Source organism: Mesocricetus auratus, unplaced genomic scaffold, assembly GCF_017639785.1.
Source record: "Mesocricetus auratus isolate SY011 unplaced genomic scaffold, BCM_Maur_2.0 Super-Scaffold_100007, whole genome shotgun sequence".
Classification (NCBI taxonomy): Eukaryota; Metazoa; Chordata; class Mammalia; order Rodentia; family Cricetidae; genus Mesocricetus; species Mesocricetus auratus.
In genome coordinates, this window is record NW_024429191.1 from 33,159,320 (window position 1) to 33,182,798 (window position 23,479).

The 23,479-nt window shown below is 44.3% G+C and overlaps 1 protein-coding gene and 1 long non-coding RNA gene across 4 annotated transcripts in view; one reads left to right on the top strand and one right to left on the bottom strand.

Annotated features, from left to right (window-relative positions):
- Nucleotides 1–48: 48 nt before the first annotated feature.
- LOC121141332 lies at nucleotides 49–12,930 on the top strand. Its single transcript, XR_005878213.1, has 2 exons — nucleotides 49–303; nucleotides 12,414–12,930. It is a non-coding gene; the product is annotated as an uncharacterized LOC121141332 (long non-coding RNA).
- LOC101842594 (solute carrier family 22 member 5) overlaps nucleotides 7,389–23,479 on the bottom strand; it is a 31,650-nt gene continuing 15,559 nt past the window's right edge. The window contains exons 3-10 of one of the 3 annotated variants that reach the window (XM_040748638.1): nucleotides 19,658–19,812; nucleotides 18,579–18,750; nucleotides 16,931–17,057; nucleotides 14,389–14,489; nucleotides 12,473–12,687; nucleotides 10,195–10,377; nucleotides 9,067–9,202; nucleotides 7,389–8,738 (exon numbers count right to left, since the gene is read on the bottom strand). In XM_040748638.1, the coding sequence (XP_040604572.1) occupies nucleotides 8,651–8,738; nucleotides 9,067–9,202; nucleotides 10,195–10,377; nucleotides 12,473–12,687; nucleotides 14,389–14,489; nucleotides 16,931–17,057; nucleotides 18,579–18,750; nucleotides 19,658–19,812 (1,177 nt within the window). In that variant the 3' untranslated portion in view covers nucleotides 7,389–8,650. Of the gene's footprint in view, nucleotides 8,739–9,066; nucleotides 9,203–10,194; nucleotides 10,378–12,472; nucleotides 12,688–14,388; nucleotides 14,490–16,930; nucleotides 17,058–18,578; nucleotides 18,751–19,638; nucleotides 19,813–23,479 lie in introns of those variants that run through there. The other 2 variants (XM_040748640.1, XM_040748639.1) reach the window with 2 other exon arrangements.

Here is a 23,479-nt window from a genome sequence, read left to right on the forward strand (position 1 = left end):
CCCGGGGGCGGGGGGGGGGGCGGTGTGTGCGCGCGCCAGAGCCCGCGTTCACTGCGCCCGCGGCCGGCGGTGGAGCCGTGATCTCTTAGGGGCGCTGCCGCCAAGTGCCGGAACACCTGCCCACGCGCCAGCCAGGGTCACCGCTCCCGCTCCCGGCTGAGCGCCACTCAGCGCCCTGTGCCCTGGGCTGGACTTGACCGCTGGCTACGCTTTGGTCTGGCCTGGGGCAGCCAGTGCTGATCTGGGTGACTGAAACTGAGGGAGCCCACCTTGCTGGGGCAGACAGACGTGACTCACCTTCAGGTACCAAGTAGTTCTCAACCTTTCTAATACTGGGACCCTTTAATACAATTCCTCGTGTTGTGGAGACCCCAATCACAAAATTATTTTCGTTGCTATTTCATAACTGTAATTCTGCTACTGTTATGAGTCATACGGTAAATATTTTTGGAGATAGAGGTTTGCCAAAGGGGTTGCAACCCACAGGTTGAGAACAGCTGTGAAGAGTTAACCGTGTAATAGTTCTAGGGGTGTGTGTGTGTGTGTGTGTGTGTGTGTGGTCTCTGGTCTTTTGAGACAGCGTTTCTTTGTGTAGCCTTAGCAGGCCTGGAGCTAGCTCTTGTACACTAGGCTGGCCTGGAACTCACAGAAATCCTCTGCCTCATGAGTGTTGGGTGTAAAGGCGTTCTAAGAGTTTTTTTTTTTTGTTGTTGTTGTTTTTTTTTTTTTGTTTGTTTGTTTTTTTCGAGACAGGGTTTCTCTGTGGCTTTGGAGGCTGTCCTGGAACTCACTTTGTAGACCAGGCTGGCCTCGAACTCACAGAGATCCGCCTGCCTCTGCCTCCCGAGTGCTGGGATTAAAGGCGTGAGCCACCAACGCCCGGCAGTTCTAAGAGTTTTAAAAGAAGTTTCTTGTTGCCCTAGGTAGTGGCCAGTAACTAGATTCTTCATCTGCCACATAGACATGAACCAAATCAGTGAGGGGATAGGGAGATGATTTAGTCAGTGAAGAGTTTGCTTGCCCTGCAAGCGTGAGAACCAGAACTCAGTCTCCAATGCTCCATAAAAAAAGCCGGACAAGCAATATGCTTGTATTCCCAGCATCAGGGAAGCTGAGACAGGAGGATTTCTGGGGTATACTGGCTAACCAAGCTATCTGAGTCTGTGGAGTCTAGGTTCAGTGAGAGGAACCTGTCTATAAAAATAGCTGAGCTGGCAAGATGATTCAGTAGGGCAAGGCACTGCCACCAAGCCTTAGGCTATGAGTGTAATCCCCAGGCTCACATGGTGGAAGGAGAGAACCAGCTGCCACAAGTTGATGCCTGACCATATGTACATGTGGCACAAGCTTGCTTGGTCCAACACACAAAATAAATCAACATGTTGAAAAAATAAAAAGGAAATGATCCTCAGCTTTAACATGTGGCTAAAGATGAGGTTCCTGTCCCGCCATTCCTGCTGTCCTTCAGCCCCAAATACACCCCCCCTTCATGTGGCCAACACTTGTGCATGTGTGTGTGTGGGAACATACACTCACATGTGCATAGCACAGCCACACACATGTATATATCACACACACACACAATTAGGTGATGAACCAACTGAGGAAGATAGTGGCATTGACCATCAAGACCTGCATTTGCACACCTGTACAAAAGCACTTGGGTGAAAAGGGAAAGCCTGCATGTGATCAGAAAAACTGAAACATGTCAAGTCTAAGGTTTGGACTCCGTGGTCTAAGTGATGCCCACCTCACTGTCATGGCTTAGGTCCTGGCCTTATCAATAACAAGGGGAAATGAGGATTGTTCATGTGATTAAAAAACTGGAAACAGGCATAAGGTTTAGACTCCATGGTCCAAGTGCTTTCTATCAATACCTATTGGCCAGGCCCTAATCTTGTGTCTGATGGATTTGGGACACAGTATTTAACTAGCCTTAGATTCTTCCCCTGTGGGATGAGGATGACAGTCACAGCCCCTTCTAGGTTTTAGGCAGGAAATGCAACAATCAGTGAAGAAAACTAGCAGGTGGAACTTGCCTCCCCATCAGATCTGAATTCTCAGGCTTCCTGTGAGTGTAGCCCATGCTTCTGCCCTGCTGCCTGCGGCTCTTCCAACTTCAGCTTCCTTCCTTCCCACTCACTCCCTTCTCGGCGTCAGATCTGCATCCAGACCTTAGTCTTCCCTGGCGTAGGCTTCTTTTGTTCCTCTTTATGTAATGTAAATAATAAATATGTAACATGAATAATAAAAACCCAGAGTCAGATATTGGGTTCAAGCTTCAAGCCGAAGATCAGAGAAACAAAGCGGCCAAGCCAGTAGGTCTACCTCTACCAAGCTGAAATGGCAATCCTGTCTCCAGGAATCCTCAGAGGCAAAAGCTCTGAATTCCTGTCTCCTCCTCCTTATATTCCTTTCTTCTGACCAACCATATCCTCCTTTCTCCACATCCCCAGTGCTGGGATCAAAGGCGTGAGCTCTGTTACTCTTCACTCTTGTGTAGACCAGAGTGGCCTTGAACTCAGAGATCCATCTGCCTGTTTTCTGAGTCCTGGGATTAAAGGTGTGTGCCACAAGTGCCTAGCTTCTAACTAGTGTGGCTGGCTTTGCTTTCTGATACTTCAGGCAATCATAAATAATATATCACCACAATTCCCCTTTTTTGTCTAGTACAAAAAAGAAGGCAGCTATAACTAACATAAGAAAAAATACACACAGTAAGTACATCCAATATATATAAGTAATAAGTTCTTCAACAGTGTCTATTCCATTTGCATTTAACAAATTTAAAGAAAATATTCCGTTATCTATTCTATCTTGATGAGTCCAAAGTCTTGTACCTAATTTATTTTCTATTCTAATTTGCATTATCAAATTATCTTTTTATGTTTCTCAACTTTATGTACTCTATATTTCTTTAGTGAGTTTCCTTTCTGAGTCTGGTAAACAAGGAAAACTATAGCCATTTAGTCTTAAACTTCCTTAGAGACCTGGGAAGGAAATAATATTGAGTAAACAGGAAGCCCAAGCAAGCAATTTCCCCAAAATGTGAGAAATGACAGAAACAGCTGGCTGCCTGGACAGCCACCCAAGGTTCTTCTGCAGTGTTGGGGCATCCCTCTTCAGCCTACAGCCCTAGCATATCTAACAGATTTTTTTTTTTTTGTGAAACATGATTTTCTGAAGGACTGTCCCTCCTTGTCGTGGCAAAGTTTGTAGTCACTCTCTTTGTGTCCTGTTTGTCCATTTTGGACAGCATACTGTTAGCAGTTGAGGCAACGGCACTTTCTTGCCCAGTGGCCAACTTTTGCCACAGAGAAAGTAAACTCCATGTGGAATTTCTTAGATCCTCATCATCTTCTCTGAAATAGATTGGTACTGCCAGGAGTAGACATGTCTCATTGTCATAAAAAAGAAAAGAACCTATGTTATTAAAACATCTTTAATGCCATATTCTGTAAATCTCTGAAGTGTGTGAAGATGACCTATCTAAAATATATGTGTTTGACCTTGATAACATGCCTAATATAACTACAAGTTTGATTGTAATAGGTCACTAATTACTAACCTGCATTTCCTTATTATTATCCCCATGTAGTTGGTAATAATAACTTGTAAGAACTAGAAATTTGCATTACATTGTTAAATGGGCTGTATAGGTAAAATACCTTGAACAAGATTAGAAACATATGTACGGTATGTTTAACCAAATTAATCTCAAATTTGTATCAGTATTCAGAACTGGTATACACTATACAAAATCCAAATCAATGTAAGATATTTAAAACTAGTAGTTGCTTTTTAAAAGTAGATTCAATAATCTACCTTTTCATCTTATGTCTATATCCTCTCTTTTTTCTTTTCAGAGTAGATTCAATAATCTACCCTTTTTATCCTATCATATCTGTAGTCTTTTTTTATAAAAGACAAAAATCTAGAATCAACTTTCTTCCTGACCGTAACCAACAGCATTTTGTGACCAATCCTCCTAAACAATGACAAATATCCATAAGCCAAAGAGTGACCAAAAACCACCCACCCCACCTCTTGGAAATGTGGGCATTGTGTTCTTAAGGTTATGTCCTGCTGTCTGGGGATGACGGCATCTTTAGGGGATCCTGAACAGAAAAATTTGGGTTATCTGTCAAGCTGTATCATTTTTGTTCAGTCTCTACATAATGGGAAAGTGCAGGGCTTGTCTCAAGTCCTGGCTTGAGTAGTCTGTGAGGCTGAATCATCTTAGCTAGCCTCCCTGAAATTGTTCTGAATACTTTGCAGTCCAAAGTTGATCTTTAGCTGGAGTTGTTCATGTTAATGGTATTGTCATAGTCCTGGTGAAATTGTTGTAGGATTCCATTTTCTTTCTTTCTTTGTTTTTCTTTTGTTTGTTTGGTTTGTTTTTTGAGACAGGGTTTCTCTGTTTTAACAGTCTTGAAACTCGCTTTGTAGATCAGGCTGACCTCAGATCCACTGAGATCAGCCTGCCTCTGCCTCCAAAGTGGTGGGATTAAAGGTGTGCTCTACCACCACCCAGCTGGGATTCCATCTTCTTTTTTGGAGACTTCAGAGATCACATTAGGTCAGATTATTTCTTTTCTTGGTAATTTTTTTCCAGGTTGTTCTCCCTTCTTCTTTGGATGTTTATTTGTCCAAAGATCTTAAATTCTTCAAGATGGTTGTCTTTGTTTTCAAGAAAAGACAGAAACAAAACTCTTCCTCAATCCTAACTTTGGGGAGGCTTCTAATCTAATCTTTATAAATTTTTTTTTTGGTTTTTCGAGACAGGGTTTCTCTGTGGCTTTGGAGGCTGTCCTGGAACTCGCTCTGTAGACCAGGCTGGCCTCGAACTCACAGAGATCCACCTGCCTCTGCCTCCCGAGTGCTGGGATTAAAGGCGTGCGCCACCAATGCCCGGCTAATCTTTATAAATTTTGATTTATGGTTTCTCCTGAAATTTGTTTTAGCTTATAAAGCTTTTCTATCATCCAGAGCTGTATGAAAAGCAAAGACAATACATTTGGGTTACATGAAGAATTAAAAATATTTGTAATTAATTTATTTAATATATATTTAATATAAAAATATCTATGTATCAATTTTTAGGAGTAGGGGCATGGTCCCTATAAAGGAACCTGCACAGCAAGCTCTAGGCCTTTGCTTCAATCTTAAGAAAACACAAGCACACACAGAAACATTTTTCTAACAGTTTTCTCATTAAGGGATAAATTACTAAAGTATTTACCAAGGATCAATGAGACAACTCAGTGGGTAAAGTCTCTTGTTTTGGAATCCTGGGTACCTGAAATTGATCTCTAGAATCTATATAAAGGTAAAGGGAGAGAATGACCAGGTAATGGTGGACTAATTGCCCCGGAATCAACCATTATGTTGAGACAGGTAAGGAGGAAAAAGAGTAGTGTTGCTATTGTCAACACAAATTTACTATTATCAAGCATTTCAGATGAATGATTTTTCTTCTAAATGTTGTCTCATTAAATTTAATTTTTGGGGTGGGCATAGTGATTCATACCTTTAATCTCAGCACTAGGGAGGCAGAGGCAGGCAGACTTCTGTGAGTTCAAGACCAGCCTGGTTTATATAGTGAGTACTAGGATAGCCACAACTATATAGAGAGACCCTGTCTCAAAAAACAACAAAGTCAGACAATGTTGCCTAACACCTTTAATTCCAGCACTTAGGAAGCAGAGGCAGGTGGATCTCTGTGAGTTCCAGGCCAGCCTGGTCTACAGAGCAAGTTCCAGGACAACCAAGACTGTTATACAGCAAAACCCTGTCTGGACAAACAAACAAACAAACAAAACAACAACAACAACAAAAAAAACAAACCAAAACACAAAAACAAAAAACCCAAAACTAAAAAACCCAAAATCAAAAACTAAAACCAAAAAAAAATTTAATTTGACATATGAGTATTTGTCTGCATGCATGTATGTGCACCACATACATGCCTGTTTGCCTGTTGCCTGTGGAGGTCAGAAGGAGATCAGATTGAACCTATTATGAGCCTGTTCCAGCATCTGCAATTCTGGGATAGCAGATGTGCACTACCATACAGGGATCCTTGCTTTCACCTTGAATTGTGGAGAGATTGTGGTTGTTTTCCAAAGAATTTGTTCTCCATATTTTCTCATTCCTCATGTCTGTGTGTATGCCAGCTCCTAGTGACCACAGACATTCATAGCCTCGTCACTCACATGCCTCTCTCCTGAAGATGGTCCTCCTGAAATCATCGCTTCAACGGAAACAGGCTATATAAGTATAGCAGGCTTGTGCAGAGAGTAAGGGCTTTCAGAAGAAGGGCTTGGGCTGTCCTGTCCTGTCCCTTCCCCATGTCCTGTCCCCATGTCCCATGTCGTGTCATGCCCTCCCATCCCTGAGCTCAAGGTATTTGGGCAGCGTTTAGGCCATGGATGTTTGGAACCAGACACCAAGAATAAAAGTCAGGGTAGGAACTGTTTACTCACAGCAGGAGAAATGGCGGGGAGAACTGCAGTTATAATCTGGGGCTCCTGAGGAGGCATGTCACCAGGAACCCTGCTCAGCACCTGGGTTGAGGGAAACCGACTGAATCTTCCAAATATGCTGCTGTGTATTACGCCTGAGCCAGAGATCCCTGCTGGTCATGTGACATGCCCTTCAGTTGTCCAACCAACAGCTGAGCTTTGGACTTAGGTCCATTCATACTTTGCAGCACAGATCACCTTGGGAAACACTGTTCATCAACATGTACAACATGTGTGTCTTGTGCACCACTCCAGCTCAATGTTCTCTGCCCTAGCCCTTACTCAGTAGCTCCAAGGGCAAGTTCAAGCAGTCTCTGGCCAGCCTTGATGAGGTGCAACCTGAGGGACCTCACTTGGGTCTGCAGTGTATAGCTTCCTGCTTTCCATCCAAGAGACAGAATCTGCTTGTGACTCTTGCCTGTGTAAGCTGGAAGTGTAGGGAACAGACACCCGTGTTGTTTTTTTGAATGGGTGATGATAGGCAATTGCTCCCCTCTTTTCTCCATGGTGCAGATAGTTTTGAGATGCGTCTCCCAGGCTCCCTCAGAGACTCAAGCTATTGCAGGACTTTTTCAGTGGTGCTGCCCAATGCACCCACTAAGACACCCTAGGACCAGGCCTCCCACTTTTCCCATTCTGCATTCCTGCTCCTCAGTGTCTTATTCCCAGGTAGAATGTGAAACTGTACAAGTTCAGGTTGTATTCAGGAAGACCCAGGCTGATGCAATTCATGGTCAATTGGGTAGATGCCTACTATATAGTATAGTGCTGGTTAAATCTTAACCCTGAATCACTGCTACAGTTAGCTTAGAGAAGAGTTACATGCTAGCATGGCAAGGACCCACCAAACACTAAGAAGAAAGATTGCAGTTACTTGTTTTTATTTTAAAAAATCATTGTTTATTAAAACATTTCATTGCCCAAGGCACTTCAGTAGCTTTCCCAAAATACATTCTTTTTTAAAGTGAATCGTATGCTTTAGGAGTACCATGGCAACATAATCAGAAGAACAGACAATCACACTGAACACAAAACACCTGCTGATGTAACAAGACTGCAGTCAGCAACTCTGAGAGACTGTGAACACAATTTACATTTCTTTCTTGTAATTTTCCCCATGATTATACATCGTAAAAGGAACAAGCATAGTGTTGTTTTGGACACTCAGAGCAGTAATAGTGGCTAAGGCTGGGAAGGGCAATTTCTCTTCCATGGTGGCAACTGCACCCCAGCCAGGGTAATTCCAGGCTGAGAAACACTGTTCCCAAGTCTCTGCTGAAGATACAACAGACGACAAGCAAAACAAAGCCCCATGGCAGTGCTGAGAGAAGGAAGGGACATTGTGTCACCCATACATTCCCTTCAAGACACAGCTAAGTGTCTGGTCTACACATCAGCGCAAGACCAGCCTTGGCCTCAACAGTGATTTCTCACCGCCTGGACAAGCCCGGGACTCTGACCAGACACACACAGCACTCCTGGCTGTGGGACTGAGCAGCCACAATCCACACACTGCTGACTTACATACCTGTTTCCACCTTCATGTCCTCTATGGTTCCCTAGGTCTTGTGGTCTTCTGTGGTGAGGTAAAACAATCACAGCAAGGATTTTTGTCACTTAGAAAAGATGAGAAATCAAACTCTTCATGGAATCATTAATCTTCTCCGAAGAAGTGTTGTTTGTTTCCTTCTGGTTCTTAGTATGGATCTCAGGGCCCTGTGCATCCTAGCCAAGCACACTGCCACTAAGTGACATCTATTCCATTTCCTGTGAGTTTGCAGTTAGGGAGAGGAGGGAAAAACAGACCTGCAGTTCTATCTGTGCAACCTTACCAGTCTTCTAAAATAGCAAAGCAAGTCTACAGTTGTTTCACACAGTCTTCTAAGTCCCACTTGTTTAAGAAACTCATTAACTTCTTTGGAAGGGCCAAGGCCACCACTGGAATGGATGTGCAAGCTGTCTGTGGTTAGTCTTGATGTCCCTAGAGGAAGGTGGCTCTCCAGGACAGACGCAGCAATCCATGAGCACATTAGACACAAGGTCAGCAGAACAGAAAAGCCCCTGGTCATTGACAGCGTTTCTGACAACATGCAGGTTGTCTGCTTAGTCTTTCATCTTCTGGAGGGTTAAAAGGCTGTGCTTTTTAGGACTGTTGGGCTTTCTTCACCATCCTTTATCATCCTTGTTTGGTTTTGGCTTTGCCATTGTTTTATTCTATTAAAACAAACAAAACAATGTTACTTACAAATCATATAAAGATGCCTATCAGTGTCAAAACAAGCCAGATCTGGAGAAAAACAAGGACACAACAGATTCTGAAGTTTCCTGTAGTCTTTGCAGTAAACTAGAGCTGCTGCTTTCATGGCCATGCACATGGACAGCTGTTCACACATTAGGCCAATGCTCTCATAGCACCATAGTTAAAGCAGCCCAGTTATTTGTAAGACAGTGTGCAGGGAGCACTACTTTAAGGTATAGACCCCTAAGACCTGGCCAGACCCAGATTGAGAACATCCCTAGTGTTAGGAGGAAGGTCTCTTACCCTTTGATCCTTAGCATTTGGTCGATGGTGTCTGGGAGAGGGACACCAAAGCTCTCTGGGAAGAACAAGGTAAGGATAGCTGTCAGGATGGTCAGACTTCCCATGAGGATGTAAGGCAGGTAGCGGTCATAGGCACCTGTAGTCAAACAGAGGACCCAGGTTACAGTGAGAGATGGTTTCATTCTTGCCCTATATAGGATTCTATATAGGACTCACCTTCCTGTTGGTCTCAGTGTTTCCCAAAGCCTGGGCTGCTAGAGTGAAGTCTGGCATCTAAAGAGTCTTAGAACGCAGTCCCAGCACAGGTGTACCCAGAGGTCCAGCAGTGTCCACAATGGACAAGGGAAATGTATAGGGGAGCAGAGACACCAAGCTGCAGGGTTCCCAAGGCAAACAAGATCCTTGTCCAGGGTAAAGCAACTGTCCACCTCTGCAGCTGTGTCCCAGTTTGATTTGCATTCAAGTTAGACAAAGTGCTGCAGCCCATTAGAGCCACGTACCATGCTTTCAGAGTACTTGCTACTCTCAGGACACTGGCTTCTGGGGCTACAGAGCAATTTCAATCCCAGTTCAAACAACTCAGAGAGCCACTGTCTTGAAAAGTAAAATGGGGGCCAGGGAGATGACTCAGCTTGTAAAAGTGCTTGCTGCTATGCCTGGTGGCCTGAGTTCAGTCCCCAGGAACCACATGTAGTAAAGAAAGAACTAATTTTAGGACTCCCCTAAATTGTCCTCTGACCTCCATATAGACACTGAATGAATGAAATAAGTCACGGTCACTGTCAGTCTACCAGTCAGATCGCTTAAATGGACAGGTTCTCTTCATGCTCCTAACTCTAAGAAGAATCTCCTCTAGTAAAGAGCACTGTCTCCCTAAAGAATTTCTTAGGATGAAGAAATTGTAGTTTGTGATGGAGAGTCTGGGGAGACTGAAATTGAAAGCCTCACTTTCTTATCCTCATCTGGCTGGTCTGTGAGTTATATTTCGTTTGAAATGGGTGCCTTCTTCTCCAGTCAGGGTCCCAGTAAGGGATGCATCCTGCTAACTATACGGCTTGTGTCCAGCTCACATTAAGGCTACTTAGAGCTTCTGTCTCATCTACTGCACCAGTGCACGATGGTACTCACCAAGGTAAACAAAGTAGGGAGACAGGATGCTGCCAAGGCGGGATGCTGTGGAGCTGACCCCCACACCCATGTTTCTCACCACAGTGGGGTACAGCTCAGCTGTGTACACGTAGACCATGGAATAGGCAGAGGTGATCCCAAACTTGCCCACCATCACCAGGGTAGTAGACAAATAAAACAATTCTGGAGAGACAAAGGAAGGATAGAAAAGGCAGGAGGGACCAATGCAAGGGTTGCCCTGGAGGAGTTCTCTTCCCTTTCAGCCTAAAATGAACTCACTTTATCCCAGATTTGGGCTGGAGAGAATTGGTCAGTTTCTATACCTTCCTACTGAATGAAAACATCATGGCTTAGATTTCTTTCTAAGGGGATTACTAAAAGGAGACTGGGCACTTCAGCTATGTGAGGGTAATGGTGTTCTTAAATCTAGAGGCCCTTAAATCAGTATGTGCCCCTCAGCCCAATCTACCTGCCTTCCAGAAGTCATCCTGGGTTAGGAGCTGTTTCCCCAGAACCTCATACTGAGGGCACTGTGGAGTTAACCAAGGACTTGTATGAGTGGGGGAGTTTGCTAGCTTAGTTCATGCTTGCAGTCTACTCAAGAAGTTCACAGTCTGGGCATTGAGGTGGCTCAGTGGGTAAGGGCACTTTCAGTCAAGCCTGAGAACTTGAGTTTGATTCCCAGGACCACAGTGGAAGGAGAGAACTGACTCTTCCCACTTCCTACACATTGTCCTCTGACGTCTACATGTGTGCTGGGATACATGTCTCCCTCTCCAAATAAATAAGTGTAGTAAAGTCATTGAGAAAAAAGTCTATAAACCATGTGAACTTAGGGATGATCCTCTAATTGACTTCACTGCCCAATGAGTATAACTAGTGACACAATGGTCTCTCTACTCTGGTTCCTTCTGCTACAAAAGGGGCTGTTCCTGTGCAGAGTATCACAGTCCTCAAAGTAACCACCAGAGGTTCCAAAAGCCACAGGGGTATGGATGATTCTGGCAAGTGATGGACAAATAAGGCTTGTCATCTGTTCCACAGGTTGTCAGAAAGGGTTCCTCCTGTCTATTAGTCCTTTCCATAGCCTCTGAGACTGTTCTTCTCTTTCTTTTATGAATCACTAGTTCATAAAAGAAGCAAACTGGGCTCACTACCTGCCAGAACATTGTTTTTATATATTTATTTTTAAATAGGGTCTCATATAACATAGATTGGCCTCAGACTCCCCAGACAGCCAAAGATGAGCTTGAACATCTCATTCTCCTGCATCCACCTCCCAAGTGCTGGGATTAAAGGCATGTGCTACCACTGCCCTGCACTCCCTGACTTACTTATGGTGTTCTGTTATCTCATTTAAATTCTGCTGAATACCTTTGCTCAGGATGTTATCATGACTGCTCTTTAGATGAGCTCTACTTGGATGAGTTCTAATGTCCTTTCTTTCTATTCACAGAAGGTAACAACATCTCAAGATTAACAACCATATATTAACTTGCTTCTCTTCTCTCTCTCTCTCTCTCTCTCTCTCTCTGTCTGTCTCTGTTTCTCTCTCTGTCTCTGTTTGCCTGCCCCCCCCCCCCGTTTCAAGACAGGATTTCTCTGTGTAATAGCCCTAGCTGTCCTGGAACTAGCTCTGTAGACTAGGCTGTCTTCAAACTCAGAGATCTACCTGCCTCTGCCTCCCGAGTGCTAGGATTAAAGGTGTGCCACCACTGCCTGGCTCTTCTCTACTAGAAAGAGTGTCCATTAAGACTCACTTAAGCTATTGCTTGAATAAATAAAGACAGAGCCGGGCAGTGGTGGCGCATGTCTTTAATCCCAGCACTCGGGAGGCAGAGGCAGGCAAATCTCTGTGAGTTCGAGGCCAGGCTGGACTGACAGCCTCCAAAACAATACAGAGAAACCCTGTCTCGTAAAACCAAATAAATAAATATACATTTAAAAAAAAGTAAATAAAGACAGAACTACTGGGGGAATGACTCTCCTTCTTCCTCTTTATTCTATAGAGGAAACCAGATATGAACACGTTAACTTGGGTCAAGGGTATAATTAACCATCAAGCCCAATGCTTTCTTCACCCTCACAAAGCCCAGGCTATGAAGATCCCCCACATCCCCATTTTTTTGAGAGACATCATCTCTTGGTTTTTAAGACAGGCAGTGCACACACATGCAGCACAGACAGGATAGGCCTGACTGTGTTCTCTTTGTAAACAGTCTGGTTCTAGGCTGTGACACAATGAAGACGTAGGTCTGCAAATAAACAACGTCCATACCTGAAGGCACCAGCTGCAGGAAGAGAAGGACACTGCCGCCCAGGAAGAGGGCAGCAGAGATGGAATATCTCCGGGGCAAGTACTGCAGCAACAGCCAGGCCATCACATAGGCTGGGACTTCAACAGCCGCCGAAAAGAAGCTGTTCACATAGATGTCCCCATGCAAGTTGGGAGTGTCAAGAGAAAGTCCAAAATAGCCCACTGATATGGTCAGCCTGCAACAGGGGACAGAAGAGAGCTGCAGAAGCAGTACCTATCTCTCCAGACCCACACACCTTGAGAAAACTCATCTTGACAAGTTCTGAACTGCTCTTGATGCAGGGAATGGGCGGGTAGTAGTAGATTTTACCCTGTGCTTCCTACTACAAAAGTAGTAACTTTCTGTAGCCCCAGCCACTAGTTTAAATCCTTTGTTAGTATACCTTCAGAACATTCCATAAAAAAGTATCTCATCAAAAGAGTTTACATGGTTTACACTGACTTCATCAGTAGGGGGAAGGTCCAAACCTGTATTTCAACATTAAAATCCTACTCAAGCATTTGCTAAAGCCCAATTCCCTGCTCTATATGCTTCTCCAAACACAGCAAATGTAAGAGGAGCTAGAGAATGAGACTGGGTAAGGTGCGACAGAAGTGAAGGATTAAGACAAAACACAGTTCAAACATTTGGAGAAGGACCATCGGTGAACTATCTTTAATCAGCCAGGGAGAGGCTGACAGCAACCCCACTGTGCTCTCCAACAGGGAGCTCCCAATGGTGAGGCCTCACTGTCCCTCACTCACCACTCCCATGCCTGGCTCGGATCCTAATAGGTTTCTCTGTTGATGAGCTATACCCTTTGGCACCAGACAGTCTTTGACTCATGCACAGATTGAAAACACAGTTGGTATGGTGAAGGAAGAGAGTAGGCTCACAAGCCCCAGGAAACTCCAGAGCATGATTAGAGTGTGACTGATTCAGAGTGGGTAAAATGTTCCAGGCTTGAAGTCTGAGGTACAGTCTCCATGCTCGCCCTGTCTTGAGGCAGATTCAGGTGTACCCCACTGCCTTTAAGGCATCCTGGACAATTCCTTGGAAATGGGTGACTCACAGACCAACCCTATCCCAAACCAGGAAACAGACTAGCTTACTGCTCCAAAGCTGGCTGAGCCTTTTAGCAAAGACTCTGAGGTGAAGTCTACCCTTCTCACCATCTTCTCACATTCATCCGGTGGAGTCAGGGATCTCTGATACCCCAAGGGTCTGGCAGAAGCTATGCAAGCACTCAACCTTGTTCCCTTTCCCCTGGTAACTCAGAGATTCCTTCCTGATAATTGCAACACCTTGTGGGAAAAAACCTGGAGAAAACATCCAGGCTATGACCTTGACTTTAGGGCAGTCTACGAACATCCCAGAAGGGCCATATTCCACTTTCATGTTTCCAGAAAGCTCTTAGCATCTGGAACCTAAAGGATAAAGTGTCTTCACTGAGACCCTTCCTCAAATCCCCTCTGTCCTAGCCAGAGAGTGTGGGTCCTCAACAGAGAACACTTTTAAGAGGAAACAGCCAGGCATGGGGGGTGGGTGCAGGGGGCGTGTGCAAATGATAGACAACATGGCTCCACTGTAGAGGAGCTCCCTCTGTCTCCATGAGCACATTAGAGTTTCTGTCAGGCTATCTACCACAGATAATCTACTGAGGGAGAGGACAAAGGACAGGAACAACTAAGCAAGAACCTGTGGGATTCCCTCTATGATCATTTTCTCCTTTTCTGGGTTTCCATTACATAAGAGCTGTTATGTCCCTGTGGCTGCTATCTATCACAAGAACAACCCTTGCATCATGTGAAGGCAGAGGTTTTCAGCTTTGGTCTGAGCATGTTTGTAGAAAGTGTCCTGAGAGTGGGTAAGGCTCAGGCAGGTCTCACTTACGCACCACAGGATTATAGACATGATGGTGAGGATCCTGATATTCCGGGTTCGGATCAGATCATAAATGTGGTGTGACTGAGGCTTCTTGGAATTTAGGTCTTGTAACTGCAAGAATAATATAGTTAATGTAATAGAAGGAGAAAAAGCTGGAGACCACCTGGAACCCATCATTTTCATTATCTACTTCTCAAAAGTTAGGGAGCATTTTAAGGTTCTTCCTTGAAAATACAGTACAGTGGGGGCTGGAGAGATGGCTCAGAGGTTAAGAGCACTGACTGCTCTTTCAGAGGTCCTGAGTTCAATTCCCAGCAACCACATGGTGGCTCACAACCATCTACAATTCAATCTGGTGCCCTCTCCTGGCTGAACACTGTATGTGTAATAAATAAATAAATCTTAAAAAAAAAAGAAAATACAGTACAGTGACTTTTGATGTTCAAGGCCCCCTGCAGGCTCAGTCAATGACAAAAGGGAATGAAGGACAATTAGGGATAATGAGAGGTATCCAGCAATTGCAGAGGTCTAGGTGACAGCCACTTCACTGCATCTCCCTGCCCATCCTCACCACACTTTTCAGAGGTCTAGGTGACAGCCACTTCACTGCATCTCCCTGCCCATCCTCACTACACTTTTCAGGGAAGCCTTTGAGAATTCCTATGCAAGGCTGACTCCCTGCCCTCTTGGTCAGAGGAAAAAAAATGACTGTGAATTTTTGCTAAATTTATATTTAAGTGGAATGAATGTTTTGAGTTCTCACACTGTGTTATTATTGGTCTACTTCCAGGAGAAAAATATTCAAATTGAAAACAGGAAAACTGACCCGTCCTTCACCCAGAGTAACTTCCTATGAGATTCCACAGGCCCAAGGCCATCACTAAACCACATGTCTAAACACACTGATGCTCTTTCTTAGCTAACTCAGCTTAGGAGCTTGTTTTTAACCCATCAGTTTAGCAAAAAGATCAATCTGGAATTCAGAGAAATCCTGGAATACCCTCATTTCCTCAGTGATGCCAATGAGGCTATGGGTTCACCCAGACTGACCCCTTACTTAAATGCCACCAAAGCCACCTCACTTAAAATGCCCAGTCACATTCCAGCCCTGACTTCTGTGCTTCAGAGTCCTTCTAGAGCATGCCGAGTGACTGCTGCTGCTGGGCCACCACTTAAGGGAGACGCCAGCAGGGCTGTTGGTGGCCAACAGCTTCTCAACTACTTATAACAACTGCTTCCTCTCTCACAAGCCCCAAGTCCTCATCACGAACCCAGAGCATCTAACATGTCTGCTGCTCACACTTGAGCATGGCTGCGGGCAGTTGTCCTTGACCCTTGTCTTCTCAAACCAGGCACGTACTCAAGATCCTGTCTGCCAACACGGTAGTGTCTAACTTCATGAATCTGAAGAAAACTGCCTGCTACTGAAGAAGGAAAGGAAAGGAACAGGAAGCAAGAACTCAGAGTACCTAAGAACAGGGAAGAGGTGGCTATCAGAAAGAATCTGGTTGCAGGATGATGGGAAACAATTAACTGAGAGTGAAAAGAGACAGAACCCTGATGAGTGCAAATCTACCTGTGTTCCAATAATCTTCAGATGATAATCCCAGAGGCATAAGAAACAATGACTTCCAAAAATGCTAAAGTTGATAAAAGGCTATTTCCCATGAAGGGTCTTTGCTATTAAAAGTAATAATCTTAGACCTAGGGAGGCAGAGACAGATCTTTGTGAGTCTGAGTTACACAGAGATTTCCAGACCAGCTAGGGATATATATAGTGAGACTCTTACAAAAAAAAAAAAGGAATTGTTAAAAATATGTTAGCAGCTGGTGGTGGTGGTGGTGGTGGTGGTGGTGGTGGTGGTGCACACCTTTGATTCCATCACTTGAGAGACAGAGACAGGCGGATCTCTGTGAGTTCAAGCTTAGTGTACAGAGCGAGTTCCAGGAAAGCCTACAAAGCTACAGAGAAACCCTGTCCAAAACAACAACAAAAACAAAAACAAAAAAGAAAAAAGAAAAAGAAAAGAAAAGAAGGGGAAAAAATTCATGGGAGAGAATAGGTAGTTGGAACCCACTTTTCATGCTCTGAGGTTTGTGTGTATTCCTGTTCATGTGTGTATACCTGTGTACACCACAGTAATGTGTGTGTATATGTAGGCTAGAGGTTGACCTAAGACATCATCTTCAGTCACTTTTCTACCTTAAATTGGGGACAGGATCTCTCATTGACTGGTTAGCTGGCTGGACAATAAGCCCCTGGGATCCTTCTGACCCTGCTGCCCTAGTGCTGGGATTAGGGGCACACTCTGCCATGCCTGGCTTTTTGGTTGCTTGTTGGGTCCTGGACTGAGGTCCTCATGCTTGCATGGCAAACACTTTATAGACTGAATCATCTCTCCATTCCTTTAACTTCTGCACTGTAAACAGACCTTGCCTAAGGATGGCTGGGGTTTGGGTAGAGTAAGGGCTGGGTTCTTGTGAGCTGTGCTGTATGCTATGGACCTAAATGACCAGTGTGAGTCTTCCACCAGCTTCCACATGGTACTTACCTCATTTGGATCAAAGATAGTGGAAGGTGCAACAATCCCATTGGTTTTGGCAGCTCTGCGAATGATCACCTCTGCCTCTTTAATTCGGCCTTGAGAGATGAGCCATCGGGGAGACTCAGGAATAAACCTGGGAGTACAAGTACAATCTAGTGAGGCCCCCTGTTCATTTGCTCTCCCAGAGGCTGGGCATGCTTAACTACAGATGGGAAATGAGGTTTCAGATGCAGAGGTAAGTGTGTGCAGAGTCAGGTGTTCATAAGGTGTCCATAGCTCAGTGACCACCTGAGGTATGATGCTGCTGAACACCAACTGCATGAGAAAAAGTTGAAGCAGCCTGTACATCCCCAGGGGATCCCCATCTGGCTGGTACCTGCCTGTCTGCAGTAGTGGTGCCCTGTAACCTGCATTCTACCTGTCAGCCTGGTCCCAGAGCTGTATCAGTCCCAAATAAACACACAGGACGCTATATTAATTATGAACCTGTTGGCCATTTGCTTGGTTTCTTATTGGCTAGCTCTGACTTAATTATTAACCCATAACTGCTAATCTGAGTATTTCCACGTGATCTTCTTTTACCGGAGAAAGGGGTCGGGACCTCTTACTTCTCCTGAGTCCTACATTATGACTGACTGTGCCTCTGTTTCCCAGAATCCTTCTCAACTCTTAGTCCTACCTATCTTGCTTCCCTATTGGCCAATGTGCTTTATTTAATAAACCAATAAGACAACATATTCACAGAAGGACTTCCCCCATCAGTGCCCCCTTCTGGGCTTTCAGGAGACAAGCACAAGATGGGCTCCTGGTGCTTGCTTCCTGCTGAGAGTGAGGCACACCCAGATCCTGCTATCTTTACCCTGTCCCACAGACACTCCTGTAGCGATCACTTAACCTCATTCCGTCCTCACTCCATCTGTGATTTAGTCACAGTCTCGTCAGTCTCTTTACACAAAACAGCTGGTTCTCAAGGCTGGAGCAGTGGTGTATGGAGTGTCAGTGGATATTTTCCTCATCTTTGTGACCAGGTAGCCCTCTCTCCTTTGTCCTAATCAGGAGCCATGATGCATTGCAACTTCTCCCACTATTCTTCATGGTTCTCGCCATTGTACATGGATGAGGATCTCACCTTAGTCTAGTCTATTGAAAGGAGGGATTCTTGCCTGGTTCCTCTGTCAGGTGCCATCGCTTAGATTGGCCTATGCTCTGCCTGCCCAATGCCCCTCTCTTGGAGTTGCTTCTGGAGCCTGCACTCCTAGCTACTCATGGAAGCTCACATCTGGAATTCTTCCTTTCTTTACCTCCCAACACCCATGCCTGGGGCCTCAGCATCAAGCAGCTACAGCACAGGCCTTGTTGTCTTACCCTGGGATTTGAGAATTTCCAGAGGTTAGGTTGGCCCCTATCTGCTTGCAGCAAATTCTTACTTCAACCTAGAACCTGACAGAGGACAAGCAGGCTGTGAGTTGGGATTCTGTGTTGTTTTGGCTTTTCTTAGTATGGAGAGTCTTTCTGACCTGATTTATAAATTAATATTTACTACGTTTTTCTGGGATCTAGGATGGGGATTTGGGGAGCTACTGCTGCCCTCTACTGGACATGAGACAGAAGCCACCCCACAGATAGGCAGCCCAAGGGGCTGGGCCACACTCACCACCAGAGAGCTCCACACAGCACCCCTGGCACAGTGAGTGCCAGCAGCAGCATCCTCCAGTCTCTGATGAAGTATGCAAACAGAGGCAGCACCATGAAGCCAAATGCATAAAATATGCACACTCCTAAGGTGGCGAATATAATTCGAATTGACTTGGAAAGAATTTCTGTCCCTGTACAAAAAAAGGGGGGGGGTCAAGTTAATCATTAATTAAGGCTATTTCCTTATTAATCGTCTGTGCTATTATTTTCAACAAAAAGACAAGGAGGGAGCCAGACCTCGCTGTGGTTTGAGGCCCTGGAGGGGTCATATCTGAACTAAGTTGCTTTGCTTTGCTCCTGGGTTGTTTCTCTGAGGTCCCTAGGCAGTGCTCTCATGGAAACATCATCAGCATCTTCAGCCACATGCTAAAGAGTGTTAGGTCCTGTAAGTACTTACATGGGATAGAATTCACCAAAGGCAAAGTCATTACTATGGCCACACATGCTAACTATTATCTTTCGAGGACAAATGTTCTAGTAAATGTGAAAAGGAAGTAATAACCCTTTCCACAATACAACCCAAGGAGCCCAGTGGTCTGATTCCAAACAGGGAGACTGGAAGCTTTCTGGTGGGAACAAGGTGGCTTGTCTGAGTCAGAGCCTTGCAGGGTAGACTCTGACCAGAACCTGGACTGGACCACTCCACTCACTCTCCTTGGTGGACACTGATAGCCACCAATGTTCTGCAGCAGCTCTGTCTCCTGGGGAGCCCGCCCATCATAGCCACCCTCCCTTGATGCCCTCCCCTTTCCTCAGTTACCTAAGGCCCTTTCCGTGTAAGTCCTTAAAAATGGATGCTCCATGGTGAATCCTAGTTAATGGTTTAAGTACTAGTAAAGCCAAGGGGCTACCAGTCAAAGTCCAGAAGAGAACTGGACATCAGAAGTCAGGAACTATTACCAGGTTTAATTTCCCAGCTGGTAAGCTAGGTTTATTTACTAGGGAAATCTAGCCTGTTTTCCCTGACAGACATCATAACTTGTCTCCAGTAAAGTGAAACACAGGATCAAGTACTCAACTCCAACCTGATGTCCATACCCAGGACAAATGCTGCCACGTAGTTGGAGATCTGACCCATGCCAACAAGGACAAAGAGCACAGTAAACATCTCGAAGTTCACAGAGAAGACCTGCAGGAAGCTGAAGCCAGTCTGCATGGCCATGGTCAAAAACAGCACATTCTTCCGACCAAACCTGGGGAGGAAAGGAGGGTCACAGAGAAGCAGCTGGGAAAGGCAGCAGCGACTGACATCACTGAGAGGGGCTTTCTCCTGTCACAAGGACTGGTTCCAGGGTAGTTCCACTCTCTCAGTCTCCATGCTGTCATTGATTTCCACACTTTCCAGAATGTGTAGTCTGGACACTGAGGCTGCTCCAAAGGCAGTGCCACACTGATGCTAATGACTGCAGGAGATGGAAAGACATTTGTTAAGTTTAAATCCACATACTTGTAATAATTTTTAAAGGCAGAGAAGTCATAATCCTTGGTCAATGAAGACTGGTCATTTATCCTGACCTCCCTTTGTCATGACATGAATAACTAGAAATAGGTGGGGGTGGGTGGAGAATTGTTTATAAAAATGCTGCAAATATGGAGTAAAAAAAGATAAAAAATTCTCTATCACCTTTGAGCAACACCCCATGAACTGACATGGGTACCATGTATGAGTGACTGCCAACCTCACGATGCTGACCTATAATCCTGCCAGAGTCTCTGACTCTGACTGTAGTCTATGAATGCAGTTGCCTATTTGCAAAAAATGCAGAGGATAAAGGGAGAGACTTGGAGGATATACGATCACCTAGACCTAGACAGGGAAATTCTACAATGGAACTGCTCATGGCTCTTCAATAGATAAACCTGGAGACAAAGAGAAGGGTAAACGGAAAAACAGAAAGTAGACTAAACTATATACTTAATTAAAAAATCATTTTATTATTTTATGTGCATTTGTGTGTGCCTAGTTCCTGGCGCACAGGCATGCCTAATGCAGGAAGAGGTCAGAAGAGGGCATCAGATTTCCTGGGACTAGGGTTACAGATGGTTGTGAGCTGTCATGCGTGTACTGGGACTTGAATCCAGGTCCTTTGGAATAGCAGCCAGTGCTCTAAACTGCTTTGACAAGTGTACAGCCCTACGACATACTAAATTTTGCAAATGGATAAGGTGAAACTTGTATTTAAGGGTATACACTGGGGGCCTGGTGTGGTGGCAAATGCCTTCAATCATAGCACTTGAGAGACCATGGCAGGTAGATCTGTATGACTGTAAGTAAGCCAGCCAGGGCTACATAATAAGAACACATTTAAAGAAAATTATATTTGATGAAAAAGTTCTCTCCCCCAAATAAATCACACAAAAAAGGAGTTTGGGCAATAAAACTGAAAGACGTAATCCTGAACTCCATAATCTTGAATGCTAAATTCTTAAAGATCTAAGATTTCAAAATTATAAAAAGGTAATTTTGGAAGAACCAATTTTCTTTTATTTTATATTTGTATACGTATTTTTGCATGCATGTATATCTGTACACCATGTACATGCCTGGTACCAGAGGCTAGAAGAGGGTGTTATATACCTTGAACTGGAGTTACAGATGGTTGTGAGTTCTATGTGGGTGCTGGGAATCAAACCCAGGTCCTTTAGAAAAGTAGCCAGTGCTCTCAATGTCTGAACTATCTCTCCAGCCTCTAATCTAACTCTTGATGAGATAAAAAACTAAACATAACAAAAACCATTAGACAAAAAAACCCTCCAAGGGTCACTGAAGGAGCTGATATATGGAGAAATTTTTATCTTTCACAAGTACATCTCTTCATTTATTGAGGAATTTTCAACATATCAGCATAACAGTTATATATAAAATCAATGTTGGGATAATGGAACCAAATTTCATGGAATGCACAAAATGAAAATGCCTGTATACTATCTATATCCCTAGAATTGGAAATGATGCAAATATGAAATACATAGCATAATGAATTGGAGATGATGCAAAGATGGGTGATATAGTATAATGAATTATAGAAAGCAATACTAACAATTTAAATGGCTGGAGGAGATGGGCATAGTTCAGTGGCAGAGTGCATGCTTAGCACCCACAAGGACCTGTGTTCAACTTCCAGCACAAATGAAATGAAAACGAAAACAACTACAAAAAAAATCCAACAAACAAAAATGTTAATTACGGGGATAGATTATGGGCAACTGCATGAAGGTAGGCAGAGGAACTGGAGACTTGCATCATTACCTATAGGGTAGACTGTTGTCTTTGCTTAGATTAGCGTGCTTCTGTTTTCTTTTGGTCACGTTTTCTTTTGGAGAATACACTCACCTGCACTGTCTACATGCAGGACCTTTTCCTCAGCCCATGCAGACTCACAAACTAGTTTCTTTAGGAAGCACCCTCTGACACATCTGAAACAATGCCCTCTCGGGTTTCTAGGTGTCCATCTGCCTAATGTGTTGCAGTTTTCCTGAGTACCATCAAAAAATGCATCAATCCCTTCTCTGGGCGTAAGCTTTCTACTCTCTTGACATATCCTTCTTTATAACAAGAATCAGAGTGTGGAGGTTTTCTATGTCGTGTTATGTGTGTCCTCATGTGCACTTGTGTGTATATGCACGTGGAGGCCAGAGGTCAACCTCAGTGTCATTATTCAGAAACTATCCATCTCATTTTAAGACAGAGTTTCTCACTGCCATCTAGAATTTACCCATTAGGCTAGGGTTGCTGGCTCATAATCTCCAGGGAGCCTCCTGCTCCTGCCCTTCCATCCCTGGGATTACAAAGGCAAGCAACCCAGCTGTTTACAAGGGTGGTGGGCACAGAACTCAGAACTTTGTGGCTATGGGGCAGGCCCTTTACTGACTGTGCTATCTCCCCAGTTCAGAATTCAGAATTCTAAATTTTTGTTTGTGGTCTGGGGCAGTTTTAGGCTTTAGGTTCTGTTGCTCTGGGATTTCCCCTCTAACGATTATGATGGCATTGGCGTGGAACTGGTTCTTCTATTACCTTATTCAATGAAGGTTTTTTGTAAAGATTTTGTTTTGAGTAATGTGCATGTATGTGTTTGTAGAGCTAGGGGATACATATATGTGTGAGTACAGGTGTTCATAGAGACCAGAAAATGGCATGAGATTCTCTGCAGTTGGAGTTGGAGCTGGAAACAGCTGGGAGCTGCTTAATGTGGGAACTGGGCTGGAACTCAGAGCCTCTGCAAGAGCAGTGAGCATCTTACTGCTGAGAGTCTCTCCAGGCCTAGAAGTACTTACTCACGGGTGCTAACTGGGTGGGGTAAACAGTGGATGGGCTTCTGAGGCAACGAAGTTCTATTGCTTGACTGGCTGTTGTCAGGCCACCTCCATTTTTTGTTGAACTGTGACAATGACAGAATCTATAGTAATTTGGTTTCCAGAACTAAAGTAAACTTGTTTCTCTAGATTCTTACCACCCCATCCTTAAAAATTCCCCCAGTCATGACCCATCAAGGTAGATGTTTATCCATCATCTGCATTCTTAAACTTATCAACTCCCTGATTCCTCCCAGCAACAGACAACCATGGCCTAAAGGGGAAACTTTTCAATCTCCTTCCCAGACCCCTTGCTATGAAAAGAATAGAAGGGACCACCACTGGGCATGAGGGCCTGAACTCTTCTCCAAACTCCCGCCATGCTGCTGTCTGTCTATCCATTATGTTAATAACTTCTTTAATAAATCTCTTATCCCAAAGAACAATCCACCTCAGTCCCTTCCCCACCTTTGAACTACAAATGCAAAACCTTTCCGCTTATTTCCTGGAATAATTCATCATACCACACATTTATTCCATGACACTTTCTGTATCTGTATTCATTTT